The 15,217-nt window shown below is 56.4% G+C and overlaps 3 protein-coding genes across 36 annotated transcripts in view; 1 reads left to right on the top strand and 2 right to left on the bottom strand.

The window, feature by feature from the left end:
• Positions 1–15,217, bottom strand: part of MRPL27 (mitochondrial ribosomal protein L27) — a 464,439-nt gene that overhangs the window by 82,047 nt on the left and 367,175 nt on the right. The window contains exon 1 of one of the 34 annotated variants that reach the window (XM_050765113.1): positions 11,688–11,697. The exons of the other annotated variants lie outside the window; for them this stretch is intronic. The gene's annotated coding sequence lies outside the window, so the exon portion shown is untranslated. Of the gene's footprint in view, positions 1–11,687; positions 11,698–15,217 lie in introns of those variants that run through there. 34 annotated transcript variants of the gene reach the window in all.
• Positions 1–15,217, top strand: part of ACSF2 (acyl-CoA synthetase family member 2) — a 48,829-nt gene that overhangs the window by 29,152 nt on the left and 4,460 nt on the right. Inside the window, exons 2-10 of the mRNA XM_050765074.1 lie at positions 5,789–5,984; positions 6,355–6,483; positions 6,746–6,799; positions 7,287–7,405; positions 7,523–7,688; positions 8,258–8,353; positions 8,495–8,652; positions 8,918–9,009; positions 9,316–9,392. Of these exons, the coding sequence (XP_050621031.1) occupies positions 5,789–5,984; positions 6,355–6,483; positions 6,746–6,799; positions 7,287–7,405; positions 7,523–7,688; positions 8,258–8,353; positions 8,495–8,652; positions 8,918–9,009; positions 9,316–9,392 (1,087 nt within the window). The remainder of the gene's footprint in view (positions 1–5,788; positions 5,985–6,354; positions 6,484–6,745; positions 6,800–7,286; positions 7,406–7,522; positions 7,689–8,257; positions 8,354–8,494; positions 8,653–8,917; positions 9,010–9,315; positions 9,393–15,217) is intronic.
• On the bottom strand, positions 9,594–15,083 carry CHAD (chondroadherin). The gene is made up of 4 exons (XM_050765089.1): positions 13,097–15,083; positions 10,804–10,967; positions 10,391–10,536; positions 9,594–10,144 (listed from the first exon to the last, which is right to left on the bottom strand). The coding sequence occupies exons 1-3, from the start codon at positions 14,111–14,113 to the stop codon at positions 10,395–10,397; spliced, it is 1,323 nt and encodes a 440-aa protein (XP_050621046.1). The 5' UTR covers positions 14,114–15,083; the 3' UTR covers positions 9,594–10,144; positions 10,391–10,394.

The following is a 15,217-nucleotide window of genomic DNA, read 5'->3' as shown; positions in this document are numbered from 1 at the left end:
GCGTGAACCCGGGAGGCGGAGCTTGTAGTGAGCCGAGATCCGGCCACTGCACTCCAGCCTGGGCGACAGAGCGAGACTCCGTCTCAAAACAAAACAAAACAAAACAAAAACAAAAAAAAAAACCCCACCAAATGGGACTCCTGGTCATTGTGAGAATAGGAGGATGCTTGTTAGGAGGCTGAACACCTGCCGTCCAGGCTGGAGTGCAGTGGCACCATCTTGGCTCACTGCAACCCCTGCCTCCCGGATTCAAGAGATTTTCCTGCCTCAGCCTCCCAGGTAGCTGGGACTACAGGTGTGCACCACCACACCTGGTTTATTTTTGTATTTTTAGTAGAGATGGGGTTTCACCCTGTTGGCCTGGCTGGTCTCAAACTCCTGACCTCAGGTGATCCATCTGCCTCGGCCTCCCGAAGTGCTGGGATTATAGATGTGAGCCACCATGCCTGGCCAGTTCCCAGACTTTATAGGTGGGGAAGGTGAGCTCTAGAAAGGAGAAATTCTGTGTCTTAATTTGAATTCCCCTGAGAACAAGGACTTGGGTGCAGGTAGTTTATTTTGGAGAGTGATCCTAGGAAGTGGAGATAGGAGGTAGAGAGAGCAAACAGGGAGTGGGGAAGCCGATGAGGGGATGTTGTTAATATCATCACCCTAGGCAACAAGAGCTTCATTCACCTGGACCTCTGAGAAGGTACAGATACCTCCCAGAAAAGGGGAGACTTGGAGCTCCAGCCCCATGGGGTTGACTGCTGTGCCTAGAGGCATGAGCTCCTCTTCCAGTCTGGGCTGGCCTGCAGAACCAGGGACTCCCACATTGAGGAAGTTCCTGTAGCTAAAATCAAGGGTGGGCGGAGGAGCTGTGACATGAGACACCCGTCACCCACCCAGCCAGCGGCACACCTGCAATGAGACCTGGGATCCCCGACTCCCTGGCCTGGTGCGTTCTCCTCCCGTCCCCTGAGCTTCAGAGCATCAGCAGTGTTCCTCCTTCCTGATGCTTGTCCTCACCTCCCAGGTGAGGAGTCTAAGAAAACAGCCTTTCCATCAGCCCCTGTCGTGATAGACCCTCCAGTGGGATGGCAGCGGCTGCCTCGCCCATTTACAGGGCAACCCAGTTTTGCTCCCTGCTGCCCTGAAATTTGTTCCTCCCGGAAATTGTTCCTCACAAGGCATGAGCAGTCAATCAATAGAAGATATACGTGGTCTTCCTAGCACAACAGCTGCAGAATGAGCTGTGAAGTGCCCCATCAGGAGTCCTGAACAGCTTCAAACGTTTCCCCTCTAGTAACTGCCTGACATGCCCCAACCCCAATAATCATTGTGCATTTAACTTAGGGGTTGCCTCACCCTTGGGAGATCCAAACCCCTAGTCTGACTTCCTGTCCTTCATGGAGGAGAAGGCTCTCGTCCCCAGTGTACTACTCAGTTTCTACTCAGGGCCAGTGACCTGGAGCCTTGGCACAGAAAGCCTGGAGAGAGAAGCTGAGGTAAATCACACTGCTTTGGCCAAGCAGACAGGTGACCTGTGAGAGGTGGGAACAGCCTCATCCTGAACACTACACCCTGTGATATAAAGGTACCTGGTGGCCGGGCGCAGTGGCTCATGCCAGTAATCCCAGCACTTTGGGAGGCCGAGGCGGGCGGATCACCTGAGGTCGGGAGTTCAAGACCAGCCTGACCAACATGGAGAAACCCTGTCTCTACTGAAAATACAGAATTAGCCAGGCGTGGTGGTGTGTGCCTGTAATCCCAGGTACTCGGGAGGCTGAGGCAGGAGAATCGTTTGAACCCAGGAGGCAGAGGTCGTGGTGAGCCAAGATCATGCCATTGCACTCCAGCCTGGCAACGAGAGCAAAACTCTGTCTCAAAAAAAAAAAAAAAAAGTGCCTGGTGGCCGGGTGCAGTGGCTCACACCTGTAATTCCAGGACTTTGGGATGCCAAGGTGGGAGAAACTTGAGCCCAGGAGTTCGAGACCAATCCTGGCAACATAGTAAGACTCCATCTCTACCAAAAAATAAAAATAAAAATAAAAATTAGCTGGGTGTGGTGGCACACATCTGTAGTCCCAGCTACTTGGGAGGCTGAGGTGGGAGGACTGCTTGAGTTTGGGAGGTCGAGGCTTCAGTGAGCCATGGTTGCACCGCTGCACTCTAGCCAGGATGACAAAGTGAGATCCTTTCTCAAAAACAAACAGACAAACAAACAATGAAAAAAAAACAAAAGAAAAAAAAAGACCCCTGGGAAGTCCAGGTGTCACACCCTATTCCCAGGACTGCGTGTCCTCACTGGCCTGCTCTAGGTACCAGTTTCTGAGCTGTTACTCAGACCTAGGTGGGAATGTGAACAGAGCAAATTCTGTTCCCATAGAAGGTGTGCTCTGGTTTCCAGACCTTCCAGGCCATCATTGGATATGTGCTCAGCCTGGTGGACTCCAGGTATAGGCTCCAGGGGCCCCCTATGCTGAGGACCACACTCTTGCAGGAGGATGTGGAGGTTTGGAGGGACATGCAGCATCTTCCTTCATCAGTAGGGGGATGGGAAGAGGACCAATTTTCCACTCTAGGCCTTGGCAGATCTCAGTAGACCCTGAGGACCCACAGATTTCATAGACATGTGGAATTGAGTGAAATTACAAGGGTGAGAACCAGGAGGAGCTGAGGTTGGTAGTTGAGATGTGGGGAGTGTGGGGAAAGAAAGCCCACTCTTGTCCCATGTATCCCTGGAGAGAGAGTAGGTTATCTTCCTTTTGTTCTCTTCCTTACTGGTCTTCCTTACTGAATAGTCTTAATCCGAGAGTTGAAATGATTTGTTTACATACCTTTCTCTTCCTACCACACTGTGACTATTTAGAGGGCTGGGAGCAGTGTCTTATCCATCCCTGTATCCCTAGCACCTGGCACAGGGCTGGCACACAGTAGGTGCTCACTAAAGCTTGCTTGAATAGATGAGTCAAAGACGGTTGGGGTGGCTTAGATTGCCAAGAGAGTGGTTGTCAAAGTGTGGTTCATAGAATCCTTCTCATCCAGGCCCACTTCAGAATCACATGGGATTCTGTTAAAAATTCAGATTCCCCCGTCCACTCCCCAGAAGCTCTGCAATGAGTAGGCATTGCAGGGACCCAGGAATTTGCATTCTTTGTGAGATCCTGAGATGATTCCGAAGCAGATCTCCATGGACCACATCCCGAAAAACTGTCCCTTGGAGGAGGGAGTGACACTGGTTGAGAAGGTTCCTTCTGATGTCTCTGGAGGGATAAGGGAGGGATCAGCCCATAAACACAGATCCTGGTTCCAACATCCATCCATCCCTCTTCACTTCATAAATGATGTGGGTCCATTTGGGCCCATGGGTGGAGAAAGCCCCAACCCCGGAACCTGGAGTATGGGACTCTCCTCATTCTTCCAGGCCGAATGTCCTCTGCTCTGGGCCCTTTGGTTTCAGCTGGGTTCAAGTTCCAGTCACTCCTCCCATTCTCACAGCACTCCCTCTCATTTTCTGTGCTCCAGCCACAGAGACAAGCTCTCCTCTGCCGGAAATGCCCTCCTCTCCCTTCTCTGATGATGAACACTTCCTCACCCTTCAGCTCTCAGCTTAGGCATAACTTTCTTAAGGGAGTTTTCCTTGAAGCTCCAGGTGATCCCAGATTCCCTCTTACAGGTGCTCCTCGGACCATGGTCCCTTCCTTATCTCAGCTTTCTAAACATACATTCATCATTACTAAGGTTGACTGCACTCCTCTCTTTCCGACCAGACCCTTAGCTCTGCAAGGACAGGGACTGTTTTTGGTTATGTTCATTTTTTAGCATTGGGCCTTCTCTGTGGTGGGTGTTTACTAAATATTTGTTGGAGGAATAAATGTTGGCTAATTACTCTGTAGGGCTGAGGAGGCCATAGTGTGGGTGGCCCCAGGGCCCAGGTCTAAGAGAGGCTACCTTAACCCAGCTTTGAGGGGACAGAGAATGGGCCTCAGATGGGCTGGGGGTCTCCCCCCATAGTCTGCCTCATGGCTCCCATTTCCTGATTTTCTAGGCTGTTCCCACCCACAAAGAGCTAATATGTCTAATTTCCCCAGAGACAGGGAGCTTCTTAGAGGAAGGACTGTGGCTTATTCTATCTCTAGTCCTAGCATAGTACTTGGCACATACGGGTGCTCACTGAATGTGTGTTGAATGCGTGGTCGATAAATGCCATGAATGGACGGTAAAATGCCTGTCGATTACAGAGCACTTCAGCATTCCCAGAGCACTTTTGCAGGCCTGTTCACACTTGAACCTCATGCCCCCCTATGGAATAGGCAAGGCAGTCTGTTCATCCCCTTCTAGCCAAAGAGTAAACAGATAACTTGCCAGGTCTCACTGGGTTTTGTTGGTTTGTTGTTTGAGACAGGGACTCTGCCTGTCACCCAGGCTCGAGTGCAGTGGTGCAACCATGACTCACTGCAACCTCTGCCTCCCAGGCTCGGGTGATCCTCCCCCCTCAACCTCCAGAGTAGCTGGGACTACAGGCATGCGCCACCATACCTGGTTAATTGTTAAAAATGTTTCATAGAGACAGGGTTTCCCTATATTGCCCAGGCTGGTCTCGAACTCCTGGGCTCAGGCGATCCTCCTGCTGCAGCCTCCCAAAGTGCTGGCATTACTTTACAGGTGTGAGCAACCGTGCCCGGCTCAGGTGCCACAGTTAATAAAAGGTGGGGAAAGTTCAGTGGAGCGTAATGGAAGTGCAGGTTCTCCTCCAGCTTGGCGTGCCCTTACTTGGGGGTCGTTTCTTACCTGGCAGGGCTGGGAGGAGATGGGTAGTTCCTGAAAGGCTGATGGAGAAAAGTGGGGAGTAGGTTACTACTCCCGTGACTGCCCAGACCTCTACCCAGACCTGTTTCCACCTGTGCCCTGAGATGGATAGGCAGCCACATGTGAGAGGTGAAGAGTCCCGGTCCCAGACTAGAACCCGAGCCAGGTCCCGAGCTGGCTGCTTCCTCCACTTGACATCCTCTCAGTACTCTCAGGCTCTTGGTGCCCCTTGCTTGTCTGACATCTGGCCCCTTTTCCTTAACTGGCTGCTTTCAGCCAGCTTCTTAATTCCCTGGAGACCGAAACTGCCTGCCTTGTGACATCATCTGAGAGTGGGAGCTGGAGCCCAGGTGCCATTTGGCGTATAGGGGCTTTCTTCTTCATCTGCAGGTGCCCAGGATCTGGTAGCACCTGGCGCTGGACACCTACAGGCCTGTGGAATAACAGGGGCCTCCCAGCTGCCTCTCTTAGGGCCTCCATCTGCCCTCTCCTTTATTCCTTTCCTATTCTGTCTTTGGCTTTCAGGCCCTCAGGAGAAAAACTGGCCCACTAAGGAGCCTAAAATCCTAAGGCCTTGGATTCCAGCCCTGGGTCCAGGCACAGCTTCCCTGGTTCCTTAGGAAGGACCCCAGTGACCTGTTTATTCTCCAGGAGGCAGGGCCTGGGGGCGAAGGCATGGTCCTGCTTTGTAAGATCTGTCTGCGCAGGCAGGCTCTCCCGGGCTTCGCTAGGGCATCTCACCTTTCCCCAGAAGGTGAAGGAGGGCCCTTTGCTCCAGCTTGGTGTAACCTTGTCCCTGTCCTGCTGCCTTGGGATTAGGCTTGAGGCTGGGAAAAGGTTCTGGGGGATTTTAGGCTTACGGGAAGATCTGGAGAAAACCTAGTGGTTTCTAACATGTTGTCAGCAGCCTACCCCCTGGCTTGACTGGGTGTGCCATGCCCTTGGTTCCAGGGAGGCTGATCTGGGACAGTGAAACTCATAGCTCCTCTCCCTACAGTTCCAGAGAGGTGGATCGCATGGTTCCCCTGCCCGTTGGAGGCCTCAGCTACGTTCAAGGGTGCACCAAAAACCATCTTCTCAGCAAGACTGTGGGCCGGTGCCTGGAGGCCACAGCACAGAGGGTCCCAGAACGAGAGGCCTTGGTCGACCTCCATGAAAACGTCAGGTTGACCTTTGCCCAACTCAAGGAGGAGGTGGGTCCTGACCTGGAAACCTCAAAGTGGGCAGGTGCTAGTTCCCAAGCTGCCCTGGCTGAGCAGAACCAGGAGCGTGGGCACCTGGCTATGGGGCAGTGTGCTAGGGCTGCCAGAGAACCCCAAGGGATGGCAGGAGAAGGAGACAGGACTGAGGCACAGGGGGTCCAACACCTCCTGTATCAGCAGCTCCTGGAGCACTTGTTAACTATGCAGGCTCCAGGGCAGACCCACTGAGGCTGGGAATCTGCCTGTCCTTTTGTCCCCAGTGATTGTGATGAGAACTCCCGGGCTAAGGGCTGAGGGTGGGCGTCTTGGGCCCCTTCCTGCTTGCCCCATCTCACCCCTTGTGCCCCATCTTTTACACCAGGTGGACAAAGCTGCTTCTGGCCTCCTGAGCATTGGTCTCTGCAAGGGTGACCGGCTGGGCATGTGGGGACCTAACTCCTATGCGTGGGTGCTCATACAGTTGGCCACTGCCCAGGCGGGCATCATTCTGGTAAGGAGGGGCTTGCTTGGCACAGCTGGGTGTGCGTGGGGGAACATCATTCAAGGGGAGTCCCTCAGGCCCTCAGCCCCCAGGACCAAACCAGTGCCTGATTGGTTTCAAACCAGGTTGTGCTTTCTCCTGAGGACCACCAAGGAGGCCTCCGGGAGTCAGGGGGTGTAGAGTGCTGCCTCTATGCCTCCTGGGGGTAGAGGGGCAGCAGGAGGGACAGGGTCTGCCCAGAATACTGATATGCCCTCACCGCTTCCACCAGGTGTCTGTGAACCCAGCCTACCAGGCTACGGAACTGGAGTATGTCCTCAAGAAGGTACAGCTCATTCGTCAGGGAGAGGCCCGGCTGGGGCCTGGCACAGGGGGCTGCACAGACTCTGCTTGTCACAGAGTGTGATGGTGTGAGCTAGGGCATGCGTGGGTGGGTGACATGCAGAGTGTCCTTCCTTAGGTCATAGATGGTTGGAAGGTGGCCCCAACTCCATGGAGAGGGTGGTTGGTCAAACACAAACCTGGCGTGAGTGGGCAGGGACGGGGGCATGTGTGTGTCAGGGCAGAGGTGTATGTACGCGTGTGTGTCCATCCTCATATGTGATGCATATGTGTCTCAGGGTGTGGTGCGTGTGTCTTGGGGTTGGTTCACGTGTGCATTTGTCTTGCAGTGTGGTGCCTGGGAGTGTGCTGGAGGTGTGTGTGTCAGAGACGGGTGCCTCTGTATGAGAGCAACTGATTAGTGAGGACTCCCCCAGAGCTCTAGTCTGAGGCTCCCTGCTGACTGCAGGTGGGGGACTCCCCTTCCACAGGTGGGCTGCAAGGCCCTTGTGTTCCCCAAGCAATTCAAGACCCAGCAATACTACAACATCCTGAAGCAGATCTGTCCAGAGGTGGAGAATGCCCAGCCAGGGGCCTTGAAAAGTCAGAGGTGGGTGTGTCCCGGGTTAGTGGGTGGTGCGTCATTCAGCATCCCTGATCCCTTCACTTACTACTCACCCTGCCCCCTTCCTCAGCCCCTGTCTCTCACCATCCTCCCCACCCCCAGGCTCCCAGATCTGACCACAGTCATCTCAGTGGATGCCCCTTTGCCGGGAACCCTGCTCCTGGATGAAGTGCTGGCGGCTGGCAGCACACAGCAGCATCTGGAACAGCTCCAGCACATCCAGCAGTTCCTGTCCTGCCATGACCCCATCAACATCCAGTTCACCTCGGTAAGGCAGAGGTCTCCAGGCCCCAAGCCCAGGTGGACACATGCCCCCTGCCTCTGTGACACTTCCGTAGGGATGGGGAGACAGCAGAGGAGAGCAGGCATTCTTTACTGTGACTGGCCTTCAGCTGTCCTCTCTGCTCTGGAAAATATCAGCACCTGGTGTCCTTGTCACATTTCCTCCCCCAGCCCCCTGCCCTCTCCACTCCAGCCCTCTTGTTCACGGTGCAGTGGCAGATTCACTGAACCAACACAGGTTAGAACTGCTAGAGGCTGCCCCTCATTTAGCTGATGGGGAATCAGAGACCCAGAGAGAGAATTTACCCAAGCCAGCTTATGGGTGGCAGAGTTCTCTGGGCCATATAGGTGGCATGAGAACGGAGACCTTATCTTCTGCATTGCTGGACCCTGACACCTGGCATTGTGGTAGACCTTTTGCAAATATACTGAACAGATGGATCTGGGGCAACAATCCCTGTCTCCTGATTCCTGGTCCAGTGCTCTTCAAGGCAGTGGCCCAGGGTGGGAAGGAGATGAGAAGGAGGCCAAGCCATGCCCTGCTTGCCTTGTCAGGGGACAACAGGCAGCCCCAAGGGGGCCACCCTCTCCCACTACAACATTGTCAACAACTCCAGCATATTAGGAGAGCGCCTGAAACTGCATGAGAAGGTGAGGTGGCTCTAGGCCCAGGGCAAGGCTGCAGGAGGGGTGGCTCAGGCAGGGGTGGGGGGCTGGCTGGGCTTCCCTTGCCAGCTAGAGGAACTGGCTTCTGGTTCCAAGACAGACCCAGCCTCCTGTCTCCATCACCAGACACCAGAGCAGTTGCGGATGATCCTGCCCAGCCCCCTGTACCATTGCCTGGGTTCTGTGGGAGGCACAATGATGTGTCTGATGTACGGTGCCACCCTCATCCTGGCCTCTCCCGTCTTCAATGGCAAAAAGGCACTGGAGGCCATCAGCAGAGAGAGGTGGGCACTGGTGAACAGGCTACTTGTAGGCTGATAAAACCCTCTTGTTCCTCACTCCTGGGCCCTGACACCTTTCCGAGCTGCCTCCTCCCGCCAGCCAGGAGACTGGGGATGGGGACAGTGGAGGACCCCCAGGAGAGGACCAGTTCCTGCCTCAGGAGTGTCTCCTGCCTGTTCCCTTTGCTGCAGTTTCATGGCGGGGTGGGTGAGAAGAGGGAGTTCCCTTCCACTTCCAAGCCTAATTTCGAGACCTCCTCCTATACAGAGGCTCCTTCCTGTACGGTACCCCCACGATGTTCGTGGACATTCTGAACCAGCCAGACTTCTCCAGTTATGACATCTCGACCATGCGTGGAGGTGGGGTGGGGCCAAGGGCAGCCAGGCGTGGGGAGGGGGCTGCTTCCCCTACAGGAATGGCCTGGGTGAGTTAGCTCCCAGTCTTTTATTTAGGGGGCAGGAAGGACACTGTAAAAATGTGGGTGGGAGGGAGGGAGATCCCCAGTGTCCCGGGACACCAGCCCAGGGCCAGCTGCCAGGTGTAGGAAAGGCTTGGGGTCAGGGGAGAAAAGGGAAGGTTCCTCCCTCGAATGAGCTGTAGGTGAAAGGACTCCACTGGGCCTGGAGAAGTGGGGAGCTGTGTCAGCCCCTCTCTCTGTGATTCAGGTGTCATTGCTGGGTCCCCTGCACCTCCAGAGTTGATCCGAGCCATCATCAACAAGATAAATATGAAGGACCTGGTGGTGAGTGGTGACCGGGGCCCGGGCTGTGGGCAGGCCAGGCCTGGGATGACAACAGATTGACAGACATGGGGATGAGCCCAGGCCAGATGTTCAAAGGCGACCCTCGCAGCCAGCCCTCCCTCCAGAAAGCAGATGTGATAAAAGATAGTCTGACCTCATCAGCACCTGGTGGGTGAAGGAAATAGGTGGCAGGGGACTAAATATCATACATACATACATTTATATTTATAGAAATCTCAGGAAGAAATTGCAGCATGGGAAGATGGCAGCAAAGCACCGATGTCCTGCTAGAATGTCCTGGCAGGTGGGGGCTGGCAGAGTTGGGGCATGGGCTTTAAAACCCTTTCTGGAAGCAAGGGGTGGGGCAAGGATCTGATGATTGTTGCCACGTGGCAGGGAAAGAGGAACAGAGGAAGGATGATCCTGGAAGGGTGGCCATCCTGATGACCAACCCGTTGTGGCTCTGATTGACTTGGGGGGGGTCTCAGCAACAGCTTCTCTGAGAGGAGCTGGAGGGTGGGGAAGGCATGATGGCTGGGGAGGGGCTCAGCCTTCCTTCTCCCCAGGACACTGCTGGGTGGAGCTGGGTTGGTAGTGGAGTGCCTGAGGCCCCCTGCCAGGACGTGTCTAGGTGTGGGCAGCTCTGTGCATCAGCAGAGGCTGTGGGGAGAAGGTAGGGGTGGAAGTGGGAAGGTCAGTAGTCTCTCCGGTGGAAGGCAGTGGCCAGTCACCAGGACTGGCTGAGTCAGAACCTGCAAGGAGGCAAGGATCGATGTCAGTACTCCAGCAACCCAGATAATGCTTGGAGAAAATGATGGAAGTCCTGGGCAGGAGCTTTTCCTCCCTTTGAAAGGGGCCCCAGTCCTCCCCTCCTCTCTCTCTGTAAAAATGGAGGGTCTGCCTGCCCCTCCAGTGGGAGGGGGTACCCTGGAAGATACCAGCTCACTTGCTGGAATCACCAAAGAGGGATATAGGGGACGTGTTTACCCAGCCCCCACCTGTTTAATGGCGGCCAGCTTTCTTGGACCTCTTGGTAGGGAACTTGCAGCTGCGGAAGGCGTCTGTGTCACGGATGTGTTGGCCCTTGAACTTGGCAGGTGAGGCACAGGTGGCATCTGGGCGGGAGGCCTTGGCTTCTAGCCACCTGGAGAGACAGAAACTTGCTGGGTCTGGGGAAGAAGGTGGGAGTGCTGAGGGGAAGGGCAGTGAACTATGGGACCAGGATTGACTTGGCCACAGGATAGTCTGAAGCTGTCATCTTCATTTTACAGATAGGGAAACTGAGGCTCCCAGGGTCCCATGCCTATTAGGTGGCAGATCTAGGATGCATGTCCAACATGTCTTAGTGCAGGGCTAATGTGTCTCTATCACATGAGGGTGGGCTCTGGGAGTGACACGGGGGTGTTCTTACCGCCGAAGACCCCGGAGCTGGCAGGTACACTTCCAGGGGTTGTTGGTAAGGGTGAGGGTCTCCAGGCTGTCGAAAGGGAAGTTGGAAGGCAGGTGGTTCAGGCGGTTGTTCTCCAAATGGGCGTGTTTCAGTGTGGTTACACCCAGGAAGGCACCATCTGAGAACTGGGGAGCAAGGTGGTCATGAGCGAATGAGTGAGCACCCGAGCGCCAGAGGGGCAGCGTCCTTCCCTGAACCTGAGCCATAGCGCTTTGAGGAGTTTCCCGGTTTTCAAAGCAGTGTGACCAAGTGGTCTCAGATGATCCAATCTACACAACCCTCTTTGAGACAGGTGGTGTTATTTTCTTTTCTTTTCTTTTTTTTTTGAGACAGAGTCTTGCTGTGTTGCCCAGGCTGGAGTGCACTGGCACGATCTCGGCTTACTACAACCTCCACCTCCCGGGTTCACACCATTCTCCTGCCTCAGCCTCCCGAGTAGCTGGGACTACAGGCTCCCACCACCACACCCGGCTAATTTTTTGTATTTTCAATAGAGACGTGGTTTCACCGTGTTAGCCAGGATGGTCTCCATCTCCTGACCTCGTGATCTGCCTGCCTCGGCCTCCCAAAGTGCTGGGATTACAGGCGCGAGCCACCGCACCCGGCCAGGTTGTGTTATTTTCAATATGCAAATGGAGAAACGGAAAAAGTGCTGTCCTTTGCCCTGGGTCACAGCAGTGGGTAAACAGTAGCCACAGGACCACACCCAGCTCCTCTTCCCCTGGCACCACAATCCCTGCACAAACACTGGGACTGTGGAGCTGCCAGAGTTTGGCCCCAGCAACCCAAACTGGTACATGGTGAACTTGGTCTGTGCTTAGTGGAGTGGGCAGTGGGCCCAGGCTCCCCACAGTCCCAGGGTCCCAGGACTTCCCCCAGCTCTGTCCTCACTGCTCCCCCACTGCCAGCCAGACGCTATTTGTGAAGCCACCTTGGTGGAGCCTTTGGCCAGGTTGGACGGCTCCAGAGGAAATGTTCTATTGGTGCCCACACCTTTGCCCAGGCGCCACAATTCCTGTCTGGCCTCCCCTGCCCCAAACCACCCCAATTCGCCGCTCTGCTGCCCACTGAAAGACCACTCTGGCACTGGTGGGCCACAGGGGACTCCAACTTCAGCTGGGGAGAGGCAGGGCTGAAGAAGGGCAGGCTTGAGCAGGCTCCATCCACCCAAACAAAGGTTGGCTGCTGCCCAAGTGAGATTCTGCCCACATCTCCACACCCGCACCCTCTCCTGTGGCCCACATTAAGGTATGAAGGTCTCCAGTAACCAGACTCTCCTCTACCTTGTTGGTCCCCACCCACACCTCCTGGCTGAAGGCCCTGTACCAGGGTGATTTTTCCAGTCCCAGAGAAGGGATTCTGCTCGGATCCAATATAGCCCCAGCTGGCCAGACACTGGGCACCCCAGGGGAGAAAGGAATGAGTGAGGAAGCAGACAGGAGACGAGTCTAGTGACGGGGGAGGGCAAAGGGCAGTCAGCAGTCTGGAGACAGTGAGGCATGCCAGTCTTCCCTATGGAGAGACACCTGGGGTCTTGTGCCAAGGATTGACAATAGTGGTCTTGCCTTTGCCCCTTCACGGAGCCCATGGGCATGATGCTTGCAGCCTGGGGGAGCCCTTGGTCCCATGCCTACTGAGCTGCAATGGACTTGAGAATGCAATGAATTGTGTCTGTGTGAATTGGGCAGGGCCATCCACCGGGGCCTCTGTGGGGCATGGAGAATGTCTTCCTCAGGCATTTGCTTCCCCTCACTCCCCAGTCCCCCACTCCCCCTTAGCACGCATGCACAGCCCCCACCAGGAACAGGGTCTCTTTGTGGGCCTGATCTGCCCAGCTCCTCTAGAAGGCTCCTCAATAAACAAACCTTCCTTTATGGGGTGGTAGGTTTACTGGAGACGGGAAAACAGCAGAGGGGGGCTGGAAGGCCCAACAGGAAGAGGTGGCTGCTGCCCGCAGTGGGGGGTTTGGGAGCACTGGAGATGGCCCTAGGGGGCCATTTGTGGGGCCAGGGCAGCCCCACTCCTTTTATATGTAAGAATCCTAGGAGGGCAGTGGCCGAGACTGGCAGCCGACAGGGATTAGGGTAGGGATGTGACAAGGTGAGGAAGGGAGGTGGCAGAGCTGTTCACCTTGGAGATAGCCAGAGGGACAGGGAACCTGGGGACAGGGGTTGGTGCCAGCTGTGGCTCTGGCTCCTGGGGCCTCCAGGAAGGGAAGAAGGAACCAGGGCAGAGCCTGCAGCCAGGAGCTCACCTTCTCCAGGTTAGTGTTGTCCAGCCAGAGGGTTTCCAGGTATCTGCCAAAGGACTGGAAGGCATTGTCTGGGATGCTTTTCAGGGGGTTGTGGGACAGCTTCAGCTCCTCCACCACCCGTAGCTTGCTCAGGGCAGCCGAGGGGTAGCTGGACAGCTGGTTCCTGTCCACGTGGAATTTGGCGAGGTTCTCCACGTCGTCCAGGGCCCCGGGCTGCAGGGAGCTCAGCGCGTTTTCCGACAGGTAGAGCCAGCGCAGGTCCTTGGCTCCCTGGAAGGCGCCTGCGCGCAGCTCACGGATTTTGTTGTTGTTGAGCTGCAAGATGAAGAGGTTGACCAGCGGGGAGAGCAACCCCCGGGGCAGCTCGGTGACCTTGTTGTGGTCCAGGTAGAGGTAGGTCAGCTCGGTCAGGTCGTCGAAGGCACCTGCGCGCAGCACGCGGATGTCGTTATGGGACAGGTACAAGTAGATAAGCTGCTTGAGGCCGCGGAAGGCACCGGCGGCCACCTCGCGAATCTGGCAGTGCTGCAGGTGCAGCGACACGAGGTTCGGCATGGCCCGAAACGAGTTGGCAGCCAGCACCGGGAAGTTGTTGCGCTGTAGGTTGAGCAGCTTTGTCTTCTCTGATACCTTGGGGATCTTCTGCAGCCCCACCTTGTCGCAAATGACGTGCTGCAGGTCGCCGTGGCAGTGGCAGTTCTGGGGGCAGGCGGCCAGCGCCGGCAGCAGACCAGCCAGGAGGCCGAGGCTGAGCAAGAGCATTGGGCTGGCCATGGCCAGGACTCCTGGGGCCGGGGCTGGGGGCAGCAGCGGCGGCGGGGCGCGGGCAGCGGCGAGTCCTGGGCGCTCGGGTCTGCCGCCCTCTTTATACGGTGGCCCTGACCGCAGCCGGCAGCCGAGCCAGCTCCTACGTGGAGCATCGAGGCCACTGGGCTTAACTCGCTCGCGCCCAGAGATGCGCCCCCGCCCTCCACGGGGAAGGGGGCGGGGCCCTTCCCCCAGCCGGCGACCGTGCATAGGGGAGTGGGACCGTGGCCCCCGAGCCCCGGCTCTAGCCCCCTGCTCTCCTGTGCTGCTCCTCTGCCTACCGCCTTTCCCGGGGCTTTTCTGGGAAGGGGGAATGGTTATGTCTGGAGCCCCGAGTTTACATCGTAGAGAGGGAGGCGTTCCCTTAACTTATTTGTTTGCTCAAGTTTGAGCCTCCACGCTGCACCATCCACACACGCTCGGCCGGGTGCCCTGGATGCGAGGCGGTAGGAAGCGGGACCGGACAGCCGGACGCGTCTCCCCGCGGTGGGCCAGCTGGCGGCGCTTTAATGGGGTGCTTGTGCAGCGCCGGCCGAGAGTGAGAGCCGCCCTGGCGTGGGGCTCCCACTTCGGACGCGCCGAAGTTGGCCCTGGGGAGACCCGAGCTCTTTCCCCACCCTGGGGCGCGCCCCCACCCCTCTCTCCCAACCCTGCTTGCGCCCCCATCCCCTTTTTCCACAGCTGAAGGCTGAGCAAAAAAGTGGGAAGTCGGGGAGGGTGGCCAACGGGAATGGCAAACACACCTGGAAACCACAGGCCACAAGCACAGTCTCACTATCCTCCCTCCTTCATCGCCCCGAAATATCCCCATCCCTCATCCCCAACCCTAGTGGTCAGGACCCGCCCCGAGGGGTCTCAGGGTGGCGGCTGAGTGGCGCCGAGGTGTACTTGGCAGAGGCCACATTCCGGCAGTGGCCCCAGGACTGTGAGGACGGGTGTGGGAGGGGGCGGGGCAGGTCGAAGGACCAGCCCTGGACGGCTCTGGCTGCCAGACCGTAAGTTCTGTGGGCAGTCCCGCCCCAGCCCGCCAGATTTCTCTGTACCCACTTGCCAGCCACGATGTCCGGATTCCTGTGGAAAGGGGAGGGTGAACAGGCAGGGTCACAGCTCCGGCCTCAGGGTGAGCTCCAAGCTGCCTGGCACAGGATATTGTCTGTGAAGGGTGGAGGGAGAAACCAGACCCCACATTGAACCAAACCCCAGTCGTGTCAGAGCCAGAGCAGCTGATAGGGGGAAGCTTGGTGCAGGGAGGAGGATGGATGAGATCTGGTGTCCATTAATTAAAAGGGACCTAGGACATGGGGTAGCTAGCCT

This window comes from Macaca thibetana, chromosome 16, assembly GCF_024542745.1.
Source record: "Macaca thibetana thibetana isolate TM-01 chromosome 16, ASM2454274v1, whole genome shotgun sequence".
In the NCBI taxonomy this organism is placed as follows: Eukaryota; Metazoa; Chordata; class Mammalia; order Primates; family Cercopithecidae; genus Macaca; species Macaca thibetana.
This window is presented reverse-complemented; position numbering and strand designations above follow the sequence as displayed.